General features: G+C 34.5%; 2 protein-coding genes and 1 pseudogene across 6 annotated transcripts in view; all 3 read left to right on the top strand.

The window, feature by feature from the left end:
• Window positions 1-77: 77 nt before the first annotated feature.
• On the top strand, window positions 78-1,724 carry LOC107844734 (annotated as a pseudogene).
• A 4,745-nt stretch (window positions 1,725-6,469) lies between these two features.
• Window positions 6,470-11,954, top strand: LOC107844039 (alpha-L-arabinofuranosidase 1). Of its 5 annotated transcripts, none has more exons than XM_047397564.1 (18): window positions 6,470-6,567; window positions 7,211-7,427; window positions 7,684-7,738; window positions 7,933-8,135; window positions 8,402-8,523; window positions 8,635-8,782; window positions 9,027-9,096; window positions 9,300-9,445; window positions 9,559-9,604; window positions 9,689-9,741; window positions 9,951-10,101; window positions 10,230-10,348; window positions 10,432-10,503; window positions 10,584-10,684; window positions 10,878-10,934; window positions 11,026-11,227; window positions 11,540-11,683; window positions 11,764-11,954. In XM_047397564.1, the coding sequence occupies exons 2-18, from the start codon at window positions 7,251-7,253 to the stop codon at window positions 11,872-11,874; spliced, it is 1,977 nt and encodes a 658-aa protein (XP_047253520.1). In that variant the 5' UTR covers window positions 6,470-6,567; window positions 7,211-7,250; the 3' UTR covers window positions 11,875-11,954. The 5 variants fall into 5 exon arrangements, with proteins under 5 accessions (XP_047253520.1, XP_016543995.1, XP_016543996.1 ...); XM_016688509.2 differs by having other exon boundaries at window positions 6,477-6,567; window positions 7,207-7,427; XM_016688510.2 differs by lacking the exon at window positions 6,470-6,567 and adding an exon at window positions 6,574-6,788 and having other exon boundaries at window positions 7,207-7,427.
• Window positions 11,955-12,814: 860 nt separating this feature from the next.
• The window catches only part of LOC107844037 (putative disease resistance protein RGA1), an 11,331-nt gene continuing 5,024 nt past the window's right edge, over window positions 12,815-19,121 (top strand). The window contains 5 exon segments of the mRNA XM_047397563.1: window positions 12,815-13,040; window positions 13,042-13,394; window positions 13,397-15,570; window positions 16,089-16,571; window positions 18,388-18,888. Coding sequence (XP_047253519.1) covers window positions 12,901-13,040; window positions 13,042-13,394; window positions 13,397-15,570; window positions 16,089-16,571; window positions 18,388-18,888 — 3,651 coding nt within the window. The 5' untranslated portion in view covers window positions 12,815-12,900.

The following is a 19,121-nucleotide window of genomic DNA, read 5'->3' as shown; positions in this document are numbered from 1 at the left end:
GACATCCAGAGCCCTTTGATTTGAGATATGTCGCTGTTGGAAATGAAATACTCACAGTACCCTGGTATGCAGACCTCATTGTACTTGGCAGATCACATAATTTGTTCTTTGTTTCATCGGATCATAATCTGTGATATGCACTGACGAATAACTTTATAGCTTGGACACCCCTTTACATTTTTTATTTATAGTTGCACGGGGTTCATAGCCTCCGATGAATTTTGAGGATTGAGTCAAGACCTGAAATTCTTGTATTATAATTCAGGAAATTACCTCAAGTTCTATTCGGCAATCAAACAAGCCTACCCTGATATTAAGATAATCTCCAACTGTGATGGTTCTTCCAAACCATTGGATCACCCTGCTGATTTATATGATTTTCATGTAAGATGTTGGTGTTGTTCAAAGCCTATCTTACAGACAGCATATACATTTGAGCTTTAACGTTGTTTCCCTATGTCTTCAAGTGAGCTTTTAACTTTGTGATGTCTCTCTATATGGTTAGCTTTATACCTTTGCAAGTGAGATTTTCTCGCATTTTGATGATGCACCGCGCAGTGGAACAAAGGAGGGTTAAATGTTCCTTTTGATAATTTATCTAATGCATTTTGTTTTAAATGGTGCTCATGTATAATGTTTATGTTTATTTCTACAGGCTTTTATTAGTGAGTATGCTACTAAAGGCGATGCTGGAAATGGTAATCTTTTAGCAGCACTCGCTGAAGCTGGATTCCTTATTGGAGTAGAAAGAACAGGTACGCTGTAAAGTTTGTGGTGTGAATCGTGTGATCTCTTAGCTTGACGAAAACCTGTATTTATCCTTGTGCAGTGATGTGATTGAAATGGCAAGTTATGCACCCCTATTCGTTAACAACAACGTCTGGGGGTAATTTTGATTTCTTCTTCTCCTTTTTCTTCAAATCGGATATGTTACTCTCATTCTCTTTTTCTTCAAACCTGAATCATCTGTAAAGAATAATTCTCGTTCTTTTAGGTGGACACCGCCAAATGCGATTGTTTTCACTTCTTCACAGGTGTATGGAATTCCCAGTTATTGGATGCAGCACCTCTTCAGAGAGTCAAACGGTGCAACTCTTCTAAATTCAACACTCCAAGCTAATCCTCCGAATCCACTTATAGCATCTGCCATCACCTGGTGAAATGAAACTGATAACGACAAGTATTTAAGAATGAAGGTGAGTAGTTTTTCTTGACGTTTAGCATTAACGCATTTCAAGACTTACAGCATACTCTGTGAACAACTAGAATGGACAAACAAACTAAGATTGCTCTTCTGTTCATTTTGCAGATACACAACTTAGTCTCCATCTGTTAATTCGCGACTCATTTGTCAAAGATAAATTTTGCAGGTTGTGAACTTCGGTAAAAGCAGTCACTCTTAATATCTCCATCAGTGGATTGGAAAACTCATTGCAGTCCTTTGGGGCAGCAAAAACTATAATAACATCTAGCAATGTGATGGACGAGAATTCTTTCGCAGATCCTAAAAAGGTACAGACAACCTTTTATCTGATCATTTCCTTTGATTTGTTTCACTGCTTTCCTTACAATCTTGTTATGTTATTTTATGCAGATTGCACCAGTTAAGACAATGCTTGATAAAGTTTGTGAAAACATGGATGTTGTACTCTTACCTTATTCTATCACTTCAATTGACTTGTTAAGACTGTAAACAACTGATTCTGAAAATATGTTATCATTGAAAGTGCGAATTATGAATAATATCACTTTCATTTAGTCTTCATTGTTCATTTTAGTCGCTTTCTCTGTTGCACTTTTATCGCGTTTGTTATGGAACTTCTTCGAAACAGTAGCCACTCAGTCCTTTCCAGATTAAAGGACAGTTATTCTTCAATCTTTTTGGTCACCTAGGCTTGATGGTAAGAGTGGAATTAGAATACTTTACAAAAGAGCAAAAATACAACTTAAGTTTACTGCTATATACAATGTAAGGGTTCGAAATGCATCTGTCAATATTTTTGAAGAGTCCAACTCCGAACAACATAGCTCAGAACAAAAGCAAACAAAGAAAAGTTGCATATAGCACAGAATAACATCCAGTTGATTGACACTCTTGCTGTCTCAAAGGATTCTTTCCGTGGAAATATTTCATGCATGCATGCATTTGACTAATAGTAAGTTTGTGCAATGTCAAATATGAAAAAGAAGTTGAAGAAAAACAAGTGTAACAATTTCATTATGGAATACCTTAAATAAGATATATAGCAACAACAAATATAACATACTCACTGAATTCTCACAAACGAAGTATGGGAAAGATAGAGTAAACTCAGACCTTACTTCTATCTCGTCATGTAAAGACGTTGTTTTCAGAAGATCCTCCGTTCAAAAACTTGGACAAATACCCCTCCTTTAAAAAAAAAAAAAATTAAATAAATAAATTTTGACATCCTAAAATCTTGATCGAAATCTAATAGATTAGTGTCTGCTAGATTATGGATATCCAAACATAATTTCAATTTTCAAAGGAAGTGTTACAATTTTTCGAAATTTGAAAAACTCTCACTCCAAAGCATTCACAAATATCGAAAACAACTCTAATTTATATTCATATCCAAACACAATTTCAATTTTCAAAACTATTTTCAACTTTATTTAAAAAATAAAATAAAATGTGCACATCTTTGTTGGAAGTTAACTCTCTTGTTCCCTAATTGTGAAAGTTTTGAAGGTTTGATTTGTTTAAAAAAAATCGTTAAAGATAAAAATCATGATAGTGGTTAATTTATATCGTGAAAGACTTATATAGTGGTTAGTGGTTATTAAATCATGATGATTTGCCTAAAAGATTTTTTTTATAATCTCAAAATAAATAGAATACGTGGAGTGTTAATTTGCTTCATTGATTGCAATTTTAGTGTTTTTCTTCAACTTAGTCACTTGAGTTTGTTATGTTTTGTTTTTTCTTTATCTAGTACTAATTTATGTTTCTTGATCTAAATAAAACAAAATGAGTATAAAAGATTCAAGCAATCAAATCTTGACTGATTTGGCACTAAACAAATAATTATAACTAATCTCAACTTATTTGAATAATCAAAGATACATATAATGGTTAGATAAGTTTGTTTAGTTGAAAAAGCAACAAAGCTTGCTTCAATTTTAATAGGCTAGTTATAATTTTAGCAAATTTAAGTTACATACATCTATGTCTAAAAAAAATTGTACAGCATGCATTGAATTTAATTAGATATAACATGTTAATGCTTTTTTTTTTTTTTTTTGAAAAAAGAATTATCATACTCCCTCCGTCCCATTTTACTCGTCCCAAATTGGGATGACATAACTATTAAGAAAAATAATAAATAACATGGCTAGTTTACCATAGTACCCCTGTTAAATGATGTTTACATTTTAATTTAAAGAAAAAATAATTAATGCAAAAGGTAAAATATGGAAAAAAAAATTGTCTTGTCTTGATAAATAAAAAAGGACAAGTAAAATGGGACACCAAATTAGAAAATTTGGAACGGGTAAAATGAGACGGAGGGAGTATTAAATCTGATGTAAAGAGTCACATATCTTTATTGGTTTATCAATTTATTTATAGCTTTATTGGTGAGAGGATTTGATTTTTCAATAAAAAAAGTCTTTTTGACCACAATAGAAAACACACATGTTCACAGTATAAACTAGTTTTATATTGGACATTTTTATCCTTTTATCTTGAAAGTTGAATATATTTTTTTATCCTATTTCCAATACATTGATTATGTTAATGAGATTAATTATTATTACTTCAAATATGGAAAAGTGTTTGTTTCATAATTTATATTCATTGTTAATTGGGCAAATACGTTTTCCATAATCCTTTTTCTTAGATAAATATATTTGTTTAAGTATTATTCATATTTAATATGTGTATTTCTGGAAAATATATTAGCTAGAAATCTCTAATTTTAATTGGTATGATTTTACACCTTTTCAGATTAAGAAAAAAATAATTAGGTAGAGATATCAATATTTTAGTGTAATCTTAGTCAATGTTTATTCTTTCATAGTAAGAATTTTATTTGTGATAGTAAAAAATAACCAGTACTTTAATTCGCATTTTTTAAGTTTGAACATAACACCCTTGACTCTAGCTACGACTGTTCAAAATCAAATCGAAACCAATAATCTTTAATGATAATTTGATTATTGGATTAATGGTTCAACTTATTGGATTACCAGATGTAAAGTATGACGAGTTGTTGTTACTGTAATATTTTATAAATTATGCTTGAAAATTATTTAAATATATACGTTAATTTTATTTAAGCGTAATAATTTTAAAAATAATTAATTAGAGGTCATTTAAGTAACAAATATAAGTAATAATTCACGATTTATCAAATCGGCGTAATATAGAGGCGAATGAATTGTATAACACTTATTGATTCGACGTATGTGAACTATATGCATGATTTCTATAAGTGTCGATGTTTACCAAATCTAAAGTGTGGTGAGTTGTCGTTATTGCAATATCTTACAAATTATGAATGAGAATTATTTAAATATATATTTTAATTTTATATAAATATAATACTTAAAAATAAATAATTAAAGGTCATTTTAGAAACAAATATAAGTAATGATTCACAATTTATCGAATCGGCGTAAAATATGGGCAAAAGACTTGTACAATCAATATTTATGTCTCGCTCACTTTAGTTCGACATATATGAACTATATGCATGATTTTTATATATGCCGAGATTTACCAGGTCTAAAATTTGTTGAGTTGTCATTATTGAAATATTTCACAAATTATGTGTAAAAATATTCAAATATATAGTTTGATTTTTATTTAACATAATGATTAAAAATAATTAATTAAAAGTCATTTTAGTAATAAATATAAGAAATGATTCACAAATTATCAAATCGACATAACATAAAGGCGAAAGACAATCAACACTTCTGTCTCACTCTTTTTGGTTCAACATATATGAACTACATGCATAATTTATATAATGTGTCGACATTTATCAGTTCTAGAGTGTGTTGAGCTGTCGTTATTGAAATGTTTCACAAATTATGTTTAAAAATTATTTAAATATATAATTTACATTTATTTAAATATAACAATTAAAAATAATTAATTGGTGGTTAATATATATATTTATATGTAAGTAGCGATCCGCAATTTATCAAATTGGCGTTACATAAAGGTGAAAGACTTGTACAGTCAACACTTATATCTCACTCTTTTTAGTTCGACACATGTGAAGTATGTACTATGTGATTTCTATAATATGTCAACATTTACAATGTCTAAAGTATTTGAGTTGTCGTTATTGAAATATTTTACAAATTATGGTAGAAATTATTTAAATATGCAATTTAATTTTATTTAAATATAATAATTAAAAAATAATTAATTATAGATTAATTTGATAATATATAAGTAACTATCCGCAATTTATCATATCGGCGTAACATAAAGGCGAAAGACTTGTGCGATCAACACTTATGTTTCACTCTTTTTGTTTTAACATATATGAGTAATCAATTCTTATTTTTATTTTCATAATTTTTAAAAATAATTAAGGTAAGTGAAAATTATGGGATTACATTGGGTATATTATTGTAGCTAAAAATTGAAAGAATTAAAAAATTAAATATTTAAACTAAAGTTTATTGTGGTCAAAATTTATCGATGATCATCCAACATTGAATTTGTTACACAAAAAATTACTTGCAATCCTTTCTTTGTTACGTAAAATCACATAATTTTAATAATTATACAAAAATATTTTGCTATTTTATCACATAAAAGTATTCCATCTTTACAATTTATCACACACAATTTATTTTATTATTTTTGCAAAATTTACTACAAAATGAGTATATCAGGATAGAAAAATAGTTAAATTATATTTTTTAAAATTTTATTGATACTACGTTAAAAATAGAAAAATAAATTTATCCTAATAATTTTATACTACGATAAATTTCTAAAATAGATTCATTTGTACTATAAATTTTATCCTAATAAATTTAGTATTTGAAAATCAATTTATAATAAACGGCTTATACTATATAAACGGCTAATTGTGTAACTTTGGGAACTATTAATATTATGAATTATTACTATTTCTTGTATAATAATAATAATAGCCGGTTATTATATTATATATTTAAATATAATTTAAATAATATTTTCTTAATGCATAATGTACCTTAAATTCATTAATCATTCTTATATAAATCAATTTTAGTTGTTTAATGAATTTGGGGAATAGAAAAAAGTTATTGCATTGATTAAGAAAATTTGGAGGGAATTTATTTAAGAAAAGACTCACAAGTCTTTTCACAATTATGGTCATTTAATACTATCCTTTTCAATATTCAGTTTTAACAACACCGTGTCAAATCAAAATAAAAAATGTTTATGTGAAAGCAAAAGGGAATTTCAAGAATTGAATTATTTCTTCTCCCTTCACCGTACTTAAATCCTTCAACCAAATTTCTCTATATATAGACAAGCTAAAATCTTGAATGAGTACACAACAATTAGGCATGCAGAAGAGTGATATTACTGTATAATTAATAACTCATCCTTCATTATTCTCCACTAATATATATTGCTTTGTGCTTGTAGTATTTGTTGCTTTCTTGCAAACTTTTGATGTTCTTTCACTCAGCATGACATCTATGTAGTTGTTTTATCAAATTGTGTCTAGTCAAATTCTTGATCCTGTCTAGTTAGTATGTCCTATGTAGGATTCGATCAATCCTATTTTCTATTCTTTGTCGTTAAGGTGAAGAACTAAACCAAGAATTCTCTATTTTCATCGTCAAATGAATCACTGTTCACTACCCATGATTTAAGTAGGATACTTGAATATTGTACAAGTTCCTTGGATATAGTCCAGATTACTAGGGTGGCCACTGGATTCTTGGATTTATGCTTTGGTTTGTCCAAGCTTGACCAGTAACTTGAATACCATGGAAATTCGTGAAATTAGCTGTTACTTGTCTGTCCACATTAAAACAAATCTTCCATTTCCTTATCTGTATTTATGTTTTGCTTTCACTTGTATTTATTGATATTAACTAAGTACTGTTCATAACAAGCAGAAAAGTCTGACAGGCCACCGCTTATTCTTCTTTTTGTTTGAACAATCATCTTGATGGCATTACGTTGTTGCAAAAGTTAACGGCCTTGTTATGTATTAGCTAGCATCTAGGCTCCAGGAACATTGACGCGGTGTGAGAAGGATATGGATTCAAGCCGATCCCTTTGTTGCATCGTCGTTCTAATTCTGTTCGGGATATCCATCCAATACCAAAGTTCTGCAAGTGAGATTGACGAAATCCAGACAGCGCTACTGTTAGTAAATGTATCTGAAGGATCAGCAAAGGAAATACCAGATACTCTATTTGGAATATTCTTTGAGGTGAGTTTAAATCATTTATATGCTTCAATTCTACTGACAGCATTGCGTCGAGCTACTCCCGTAGATCTAAGATTGGACATTTGAGTGCATTTAATACCTAATGTTGTGACAGCATTCATATTGCTCCAAATATCTGACTGGAAGTCCTGCCTATTTTGTTTTATAGGCATAAGTCAGAACCTATCTGTGGACTTTCGCGAAAATAAATTGGGATGCATTTCCACATGCTAAGTAACACCTGGTTTTTTTGTTTCAGGAGATCAATCATGCTGGTGCTGGTGGACTGTGGGCTGAACTTGTCAGCAACAGAGGTGAGCTTCAATTTGTTAGTTGATTTAGAAAAGGAAAAGCCTGTAAAGAGTATATATACATGCTTTGAATGGGAGATACTGCTTACTAATCGGTGGAAAATGTGAAGAGAATAGCGTTATGGTCCTACACTTTGCATCTTGAATGCTCTTGGGTTGGGATTTTAATCTTAGTATTCTTGAAAAAACACTTTCAGATTTTGAATTTGGAGACTCATCCGTGCCATCTCCTTGGGCAATCATTGGGAACAATTCTTCTGTGATTGTATCAACGGATCTTTCATCATGCTTTGATCGGAATAAAGTTGCACTGCGTGTAGAGGTGCTTTGTGATAACACAGGTGCCAATGTCTGTCTTGATGGAGGAATTGGAGTCTACAATCCAGGATTCTGGGGCATGGTATCTTATCGACTTTTTAAAAATCTCGGCTTAATGTTCTTTATGGTCTCTATATTCCACTCGTAAAGATTCATCATAAGTATGGTCACTAGACGTGTTCCTATGTATTTTCGATTCTCATGTTGATCTCCACTGAGTTAGATTTTACTATTTCTACTTTCCCTTTTATACTTATGTGGTTTTGTTTAGACTAGCGGTTTTATGTTCTATATACTCACGAGTTTGTTGTGTTTTCGTGTTGTCCTTATTTTTATGCTTTCCTGCAGAATATTGAACAAGGAAAGAGTTATCAACTGGTGTTTTATCTGCGTTCAGACGGACCAGTTAATCTATCAGTAGCTTTAACCGGTTCAAATGGACTAACGAATCTGGCTACAACTCCTGTACTGTAAGTTTCATATGCTATATATGCAGCTGTCTATGTTTTCCTACTTCTCTCGCCAATGTTTGTTATGAATTTTGCTTCTTTCTTACACTTGATTCTTTATTGTTCTCGAAGAGTTGCTAATGCATCAAATTGGACAAAGGTGATGGTTACGTTGGAAGCTGAAGGGACGGATCCCAATTCAAGACTGGAACTGAGATCAACTACAAAGGGTGTTATGTGGTTTGATCAAGTATCATTGATGCCTCTGGACACATACAATGTATGTATTTTTTGAACTTATTGGTACCAAGAAGGCCGCGTAGTTGTCAACTTAACCTGAACAAATTTACAAATTATTGCAATTGTCTGTTGCCGTTGCTGTTGTTGTCTGTAGAAATATTGCTCAACTGTTCTTTCTTTGTCGTGTCCAGTCATTTACTTTCTTGTTTTGTTCACTTTTGGATGGGCGTTCTGTTGATGTACTCATTTCGTAAGTATGATTTTTGGCATTTTTCTTTGTGTAGGGGCATGGCTTCCGGAAAGATCTTTTTGAAATGCTACAAGATTTGAAACCGGCATTTCTCAGATTTCCAGGTATTCCTGAAAACAGCATCGGCCTTTTCAAATTTTTCGAGTTCCAAGTTAGATGAATTTGCTAATATAGGAAATTTCAGTAATTAATTTTTCGAGTGCTTCTGTAACTTCCTCGTTATCTATCTGTATGGATGATTCTTCCGTTTGAGCATCTGATGATCTTACTCAAATTCGGATGACTATATCATTAAACATGTATGTAGGGGGATGTTTCGTGGAAGGGGCCAAGTTAAGTAATGCATTTTGGTGGAAAGAAACCATTGGACCATGGGAAGAGAGGCCTGGCCATTTCGGGGATGTGTGGGGGTACTGGACTGATGACGGACTTGGTCATTTCGAGTTTCTTCAAGTAAAATTCTCTCTCTCAACAATTAAAAAACTTGGCCAAGCACACACATTCTCGCTTAACATGAGTACGGTATGCTCATGGATGTTCCTTACTCGAGTCCTTTCTTGCTGCAGCTTGCTGAGGACTTGGGTGCGTTGCCAGTCTGGGTTTTCAACAGCGGTATCTATCTCCTCCACTTTCTGTGGTGCATTATTATTTTCTTTTGGTCTGTGTTTTCTTTCTCTACATGTCGATTATTTTCAGGAATCAGCCACAAAGAACAAGTTAACACTTCCAATATCTCACCTTTCGTGCAAGTAGGTTTCCTGAACTTTCACTGCTTACACATGACATCTACATTACTTGTCAAATGTGATTGAGAGCTTAAAAGCTTATGTATTCTATGAAAACCAATTTGACGGTAAATTTTCTAGATATACATATATTAAGAAAGCAACTTTAACTGCAGTTGTTGCATATTAAGCACTGTTCTAAGGTTCTATAAGCGTATTTTGTTGTTGTCCAGGATGTCTTAGAAGGTCTTGAATTTGCGAGGGGTGCTTCTAACTCAACATGGGGTTCGGTTCGAGCTGAAATGGGACATCCAGAGTCCTTTGATTTGAGATACGTCGCTGTTGGAAATGAGGATTGTGAAAAGAAATTCCCACAGTACAAGGGTATGCAAACCTCATTGTATTTGGCAGATCACATAATTTGTTCTATGTTCTATAGTTGCATGGGGTTCATAGACTCCGATGAATTTTGAGGATCTAGTCAAGACCTGAAATCCTTGTATTGCATTCAGGAAATTACCTCAAGTTCCATTCAGCAATCAAAGAAGCCTACCCTGATATTAAGATAATCTCCAACTGTGATGGTTCTTCCAAACTATTGGATCACCCGGCTGATTTATATGATTTTCATGTAATATTTTGGTGTTGTTAAAAGTCTATCTTACCGATGGCATGTACATTTGAGCTTTAACTTGTTGATGTCTCTATGGTTAGATTTATGCAAGTGCAAATGATGTGTTCTCTAATGCCAGCCGTTTCAATGGTGCGCCGCGCAGTGGACCAAAGGTGGGTTAAATGTTCCCTTTGATGATTAATTTCTGTTTGTTTTAAATGGTTCTTCATACTGTTTATGTTTATTTCTGCAGGCTTTTATTAGTGAGTATGCTACTAAAGACGATGCTGGAAATGGTAATCTGTTAGCAGCACTGGCTGAAGCTGGATTCCTTATCGGAGTAGAAAAAAACAGGTACTTGTAAGAGGGTTGGGGTGGGACGTTCAAGCGCTCCCTATAGTATATATTGTTTTCAACACCAAGGGTTGTGACGGGATAGGATCCCTCCCCTTAACCAAAGTTCTCGGGAAAAAAATTCCTGGTAGGGAGAGCTTTCCATTTAAAGGGCCTTATACAACACGCTAACCTGTTATTTATCCTCGTGCAGTGATGTAATTGAAATGGCAAGTTATGCACCCTTATTTGTTAACAACAACAACCGGAGGTATGTTTGATTTTTTTTTTTCTTCTCTTACTCTCGTTCTCTTTTTCTTCAAGATTGAATCATCTCTGCAAAATAATTCTTGTTCGTATAGGTGGACACCAGACGCGATTGTTTTCACTAGTTCACAGGTGTATGGAACCCCTAGTTACTGGATGCAGCACTTCTTCAAAGAGTCCAATGGTGCAACTCTTATAGACTCAACACTCCAAGATAATAATCTTTCGAATTCACTAATAGCATCTGTCATCAAATGGCGAAATGAGACTGATGACAACGACTACATAAGAATAAAGGTGGAGTTTTTCTTGACGTTTATCATTAGGACCTTTCAAGACTAACATTTTCTTGATTCATACTTCAGTTAGAACTCAATGAACAAACTAGATGGACCAACAAACCAGATTGCTCTTTGTTTTGTAGGTTATAATGTTCGGTATTATGTGATGTTCAGTCTGAGTTAATACTTGCTGCTGTTAATTTTGCAGATACATAACTTAGCCTCCCATCTGTTATATCATGACTTGTTTGTCTTTGTCAAAGATGTCGGACCTCACTTGTGGGATTACAGTGAGCGATGTTGTTGTTATCGTTGACTCATTTTGCAGGTTGTGAACTTTGGGAACAACACAGTTACACTTAATATCTCTATCAGTGGATTGGAGAACTCGTTGCAGCCCTCTGGGGCAACAAAAACTATATTAACATCTAGCAACGTGATGGATGAGAATGCTTTCACATATCCTAAAAAGGTACAAACAACCATTTATCTGATCATTTCCTCTGATTTGGTAACTGCTTTCATTGAAAGCTTATTCTTATATTTATGCAGATTATACCAGTTGAAACGATGCTCGATAAAGTTGGCGAAAACATGGATGTTGTACTCTTACCATATTCTATCACTTCAATTGATTTGTTAACAAAATCCATCAGCATTTAGACTGTAAACAACTGATTCTGAAACTGTATTATCATTGAAATATGCCAGTTATGAATAATATCTCTTTCTTTTGGAGGTTCCGAGATGCATCTGTCAATATTTTTGAAGAGTCCAACTCCGAACAAACATAGCTCAGAACAAAAGCAAACAAAGAAAAGTTCCATATAACAACAACAACAAATATACATACTCCGTGAATAGGAAAACCCGCAGCCGCTACACTTTTCGAATGTGCGCACCGGGTGTGCACAGCCTGCAAGCCACTACACCCTTCGAATGTGCGCACTAGGTAAAACTTTTTTTTTTTTTTTTTTTGAAAATCCAGGAAAACCCGCAGTCGCTACACCCTTCGAATGTGCGCACTTTGTAAACCCCCGTGCACAGCACGCAAGTAACATCAGGGAGTTTTTAACCGCACTAGGCAAGCCCGGTGCGACAGGCTCGACTCAAACCCAATGTGCACATTGATCCCAGATAGCTGTGGTGGGTTTTCGACCCCGGATCAGTGAGCCACATTTCACACCACAAGGGTGGTTCAACTTAGAGTTTGTTATGATTTGGTTGTTCTTTATCTTATGTAGTAATTTATAGTATTTGTTAATCTAAATAAAACAAAATGAGCATAAGAGATTCAAATAATCAAATCTTGACTGATTTGGTACTAAACAAATAATTATAACCACTTATTTGAATAATGACAATTTTTTGAAAGATACCTATAATGCCTAGATAAGTTTGTTTAGTTGAAAAAGCAACAATTTTTTTTTTCTTTACTCCTATACTAAATAGTTGAAAGATACTAGTATTTATTATAGTATTAATATATTATGTTAATATCAATGCATTATATTACAACATTTTTTTTCTTTATTCCTATACTAAATAATTAAAACATTTACTATTATTTTTTTGGGAGTTTCTAAATAGGGTGGAGCTTCTTTCTAAATAGAGTTTCCCGCTTTCTCCTACCTTTGTTTCACCTTTTCCTCCCATCTTAATGAATTAGCCAGTGAAGAGTTAGTGGCTATGGACATCGTACTTGGTATTTTAACCTCAATCGCTGAACACTTGCTAGTGCCAGCTGCTCGACAACAGATTGGGTATGTGTTCTGCTACAGGCGCAACATTAGGTCTCTGGAAAATGAATCTGACAAGTTGGAGGGTATTGGTAGAGCAAAGAAAGGCTGCTGAGTGGACAAACCTACAAGTCATTTCACCAGATGTTGAGGCGTGGTTAACTAGTGTTGATCAAACTACTGTTGATGTCGCGGTTTTACTAAGGCTTAGAGTTGAGGTTGAAAGAGGTTGCCTCTATGGTTGGTGTCCCAACTTGAAGTCACGTTACACCCTGAGCAGGAAAGCTAAGAAAATTGAACAGTCTATGATTGGTCTTCAATCTCAAGGTAAAGATTATGTTCCTTTCTCCTGTCCAGCACCACTTGCAGTTAAAGTTGTACACATTGGTGAGGAGTTTGACTCTAGAAAACAGGAGGAGGAAGAGGTTATGGAAGCTTTGAGAGATGTGGGGTTACTATTATTGGGATATGTGGTATGGGTGGTGTTGGCAAAACAACACTGGGTGAGAAAGTAAGAGCAAGGGCAAAACAAGAAAGGTTGTTTGATTATGTTGTCATGATAACTGTCAGTCAACAACCAGATTTCAAAAGAATTCAGGGAGTGATCGCGGAAGAAGTCGGGCTGATGTTGCAAGGAGAAAATTTCTATAGTCGTCGAGATCAGCTGCGTGAAAGGTTAACGCAGAAGGGAAGCCGCGTCCTTGTAATTTTGGATGATGTTTGGGAGGGTCTTCATGATCTAAAGAAACTTGGAATTCCCACTGATAGCAACCGCAACTATCAGTGCAAAGTGGCATTGACGACGCACCTCCGAGGTGTTTGTGAAGCTATGGAGGCTCAAAAGATTGTAGATGTTGGAATCTTATCTGATGAAGAAGCATGGGTCCTTTTTACGCAGAAAGCAGGTTATTCAGCTGACGATCCCTCTCTTCCTGAAGTAGCAAAAGATGTTGCCAATGAATGCAAGGGGCTGCCGCTTGCAATTGTTACAGTTGCAGGAGCGCTAAAGCGCAAAGCCAAGCCTCTGTGGGAGGATGCCCTTGTTGAATTAAAAAAATCAGCACCAAAAAGTATCCCAAGAGTGCTTACAGAGGTGTATCAACCTCTGAAGACAAGCTATAATCACTTAGAGAGTGATGAAGCCAAGGATGTCTTTTTGCTTTGTTCCTTGTTTCAGGAAGATAGCGATATTTGAACTGGAGAATTACTTAGATACGGAATGGGGCTTTGCATCTTTTCAGAACCCGAAAATTTAGAACATGCAAGAAATAGGGTGTCTAATCTGTTAGAAACATTGAAAAATTGTTTCTTGTTATCCCAAGGTTCAGGCAAAAATTATGTCAAAATGCATGATGTGGTTCGTGACGTTGCCATACATATTGCATCTGAGGGCAAGCATAAATTTATGGTAAATCATAATATGTTGTCAGGAGAGTTTCCAAGAAGAGACTCTTACGAGCAATACAGTCACATGTCAATTGCTGCAAATAGATTTGATGAGCGTCCCAGACCAATATCCTGCCCGCGACTGGAGCTTCTGATGATAAAACTCGTAGGGAATCCATTCAAATTACAGGATGATTTTTTTGATGGAATGCGTGAACTCAGTGTCATAAGCCTGAGGGGAGGATATCTTGGAAACACCATGCTGCCCTTTCCATCATCCATTCAGAGGTTGTCAAATGTGAGGACGCTGTGTCTGGTTAAATTAAGCCCTAGTGACATGTCCATTATTGGGGAACTTGTCACTTTAGAAATTCTCAGCATCAGACTTTGTTACTTGGAGGAGCTTCCAGTGGAGATAGGAAACTTGGCCAATCTGATTATGTTAGACTTTTGGAATATCGGAAAACTTACGAGGATTTCACCAGGGGTCTTATCAAGACTAGTTCGATTGGAGGAACTACATGTGGTGGGAGTAGAAGATTGTGGTTACTCCACCTTGAGGGAGCTGGAATCCTTATCGAGATTGACTGCACTGACATTACATAAATGTTCCCTAGATTTGATTTACAGTAACTTTGGCCTTTCCTCCAAGTTGACACGGTACTCTCTTGCATTGGGTAGAGTCAACATAGAGGATTCGATCATGGAAACTTAGAGCAAGATTATCGCTCTAGAGGTCACCGAGAGCACCCCATTGGGTGATTGGATCTGCCTCCTGTTGAGGAATAGCGAATTTGTAAGTTCAAGCGGAAAGGGCTCAAAGAATGTAGTGGTCGAGTTGCAGAACGTGAAAGATCTCAGGCTGGCTGATTGTGATTCATTGGATATCCACTGTCGGAATAACATTCTATTCACCAAACTCGAAAGGCTGGAGGTAAGTGGGTGTGACCATCTACGTCATCTTTTTTGTGTGTCCTTGGCTTTCCCATTCGATGAAGAAGAGGGGATCTCTCGAAGGACACATATCAGACCTGACGTAATCAATTTCCCCAATTTATATCGCTTGGAACTTGATACTCTCGAGTGCTTCACTCACTTTTCCCGCGACACTGTTGAGGGCATTGAGTTCTCTCTGTTACGGGAAATGCATTTCCAGAGAATACCAGAGTTCCAAAATTTCTGGCCTAGAGCCAACAATGCGATCACCGACTCAAATCCTCTTTTTAATGAAAAGGTTTGCATCTACATAAAGTTTTCATTTGAAGGGTCTTTATGAATTAATATTTTAGCTTTAACTTGAGCATTAAAGATCTTTACTTAAACAATGTCTGTTTTTTTAATTATGTAAATAACATACCTAGTTCTCTATCTTGTGTTTTTATTGTAATTAATAGAATATTTTCTAACTTATAATTTGAAATTCTTTTGAATTATAATAGAGTAGCCATTGGGAATTTCTTACAAAGTATGCCTCTATTTTAAATGCACGGTTAGAGAGACTGTGTATACATGGGACGTTTTGGTTCACTTTTTATCGAATTCAAACCAAATCTAAAAATATCGATTTTTTTCAACTAATTTATATATTGTATATTCATATATTTACGTTTTATTGATATTTAATGATTTCGTCTAAAAATGATTTAACTTACTGTAATAAAATAACATTAAAAGACATTGGAAATAAGAATTTTATTAGTAATTATTTGCAGGACATCAGAAATGGAGTTGATACCTTGTCAATGTTTGCAGGTTTCTTGTCCCAACCTGGAAGTGCTATGTATCTGTGCAGCAAACAGCATAAGTGCTCTATGCTATCACCAACTTCCAACTGCCTACTTCAGCAAACTTGTAACCTTGGAAGTACGGGATTGTGGAATATTGAGAAACTTGATGCCTCCATCAGTGGCCAGAGGTCTTCTGAATCTCCGAACACTATTGATAGAAGACTGCCAATCAATGGAAGAAGTGATTACAGAAGAGGAACAACGAGGAGGAGAAATCGTGTGTAATGAGCCCTTATTTCCCCCGTTGGAAAAGCTGGAACTTGACAATTTGCGAAAGCTGGGGCATTTCATTCTGATGAAGGGTGCTCTTGAATTCCCATTCCTCATAGAAGTGATGATTCTTAAATGCCCTGAAATGGGAACTGTGAGTACACTGAATCTTGAAAGTGTGAGCGATGATGATGAGCTGAAAGTTGTTGACCTCAACAAAGCGATATTCAATTCTAAGGTTTGTCTTGTGCCGCTTTATAAGTAAATGCTATATATATTTGTGTCATGCATTAATAGACCCCCGGTCTACTGCTCTCTTTCTGGTTTAACGAGCAAATAGTAATAGTAATAGTTAGAGTGAAATGGTGGAAACACCTCCAAACTTAGCCCGAATTATTATTTCCTCCATTAGAACTCTCAAGCTTGAACTCAATTTTCTTCTTGACCATCTTGTTTGTTTTTGTTTGTCACCTGATACCTATGTTGATGGAGGTAACAAACATAGGCGAATCTACAATATTATAATTCAAGGGTTCACGCGAACTCAGTAACTTTTTCCATTGACTTTTTATCTGTATTAGTAATATCTAGAGATTCCTTGATTTTGAACACGATTATTATTGTATATTAGTTTGAGGTCATTGAAGATTCCTATAAATTTCAAATTTTAAATCTCTCTCTCTTTCTAAATTCTTCTTTCATCACATTTAACAACTAATATGGGAATTTGTTTTTCTCATTTTATCTTGGATTCTTTTTTCATTTTCGAAGATCTTAAAGAATGCTATTTTGAAGATGCTTTTTAAAATACTACTTTTACTTGAGTAAACACTAAACACCTCAACTTGCTAAATAAGCACTTTTGGCATCTCAACTTATCACTTGTTTTTTTTTTTTTTCCTTTTTCCTCCCTATGTGTTGGCTTATGACTGAGCACAATAGATGAACATGCTTCAAGTGTATCTGCAACAAAATACAATAAAGTCTGATGAGATGGTAGATGTTAAAGAGATATATTCATAGTGTATGGAATTACTTTCTTATTGCTTCATCCTTGGAGATGAAACTTTTTCTATGTGCTTTCAAGAAGTCACGTTCTTAATGTTCGGGTGTTGATGTAGACAGTTATAAGTAGTCAAGAAGTGGACTGTCTGATCATTTTATCTTTCCATATCTTTATGGTGCCATTTTGTTGGAGACATTATTATAAAATATCATCAGTAGTCATTTGTGAGAAATTGGAATATACTTGGTTAAAAGTTGGAGAAAAATGTATGCACAAAGTCCTGTTTGAATTCTTGGCAAGTGTTACAGAATGAACGTAGACTGTTTCATAGGAATGTAAACATATATAGATAGCAGATTTATAAGAATCTCTTTTACTCCCTGTGTCCCATTTTTGTTGTCCACCTTACTAAAACTAGTTGTCCCATCTTAGTCGTCCACCTTACTAAGTCAAAAGAGAATTAATTAAATTTTTTTTCATATTACTTGGGCGATTAATTCTTTTATGAAAGCGTGAATACTTATTTGTAAAGTCCCAAAAACTTTCTTAAGGGATGAATTAATAAACTACCTTCTTATTTATGGTCTCTTAATACGTGTGTAAAAGGAAAAGCCGACAACTGAAATGAGACGGAGTATTTCTTTCCTTAACTAGCACCTCATGTACATGTATTATATTGCATACCTCTTCGAATGAGATATCAAGCTATTCTCCATACCTTGTCTATTACATGGTATAAGAACCAGGTCCATCCCCTTTTGAGCTCACGGTCTACGCTCTAGTTAGGCCTGTTAAAGTGGATTAGAGTCCCACATTGGTTGGGAATGGCTGGTGGTCTGTTCAAATGGATTTGGACAATCCTCCTCTCTTGAGCTAGCTTTTGGGCTGACTTAGGCCCAGGTGCCATATCTTTACAACTTCCATATCAAATTCTATATTGATGAAGTTACCAGTTTTCTGCACAACAATAAAACACTACCAAATAATATAGTTCAAATTAATGCTAAATCTAAATGGAGCTGATACTTGATTCCTTCATCGTTTGCAGATTTCTTGTCCCAGCCTGGAAAAGCTATCCGTCAATGCAGCAAACAACATAACTGCTCTATGCTCTCACCAACTTCCAACTGCCTACTTCAGCAAACTTAAAGAATTGACAGTGAATAGGTGTGGAAAATTGAGAAACTTGATGTCTCCATCAGTGGCCAGAGGTCTTCTGAATATCCGAGAACTAAGGATAAAAGATTGTCCAGTAATGGAAGAAATGATCACAGAAAAAGAACAAGAAGGAGAAGAAATCATGACAAATGAGACCGTATTTCCCCGGTTGGAAAAGCTGAACCTTGGCAATCTGCCAAAGCTGGGGCATTTCATTCTGACGAATGGTGCTCTTGAATTTCCATTCCTCATAGAAGTGAATATTCTTAATTGCCCTAAAATGAAGACATTTATCCATCAGGGAACTGTGAGTACGCTGAATCTTGGAAGTGTGAACAATGACGATGTGCTGAAAGTTGTTGATCTCAACAAAGCGATGTTCAATTCTAAGGTTTGTCTTGTGCCTCTTTATAACTAAATGTTATATATATCTGTGTCATGCATTAATGGACCCCTGGTCTGCTGCTCTCTTTCTGGGTTAACTAGCAAATAGTAATAGTAATAGTTCGAGTGAAGTGGTGGAAACACTTACAAACTTAGCGTGAATTATTATTTTTGTCCTGAACTATGCCTAGGCTTGACTAAATGAATTTAAAAACGCCCATGATCTACCATGGTATCATA

This window comes from Capsicum annuum, chromosome 10, assembly GCF_002878395.1.
Source record: "Capsicum annuum cultivar UCD-10X-F1 chromosome 10, UCD10Xv1.1, whole genome shotgun sequence".
NCBI lineage: Eukaryota > Viridiplantae > Streptophyta > Magnoliopsida > Solanales > Solanaceae > Capsicum > Capsicum annuum.
The sequence above is the reverse complement of the archived record's forward strand: the minus strand, read 5'-3'. Positions and strand labels throughout refer to the sequence as shown.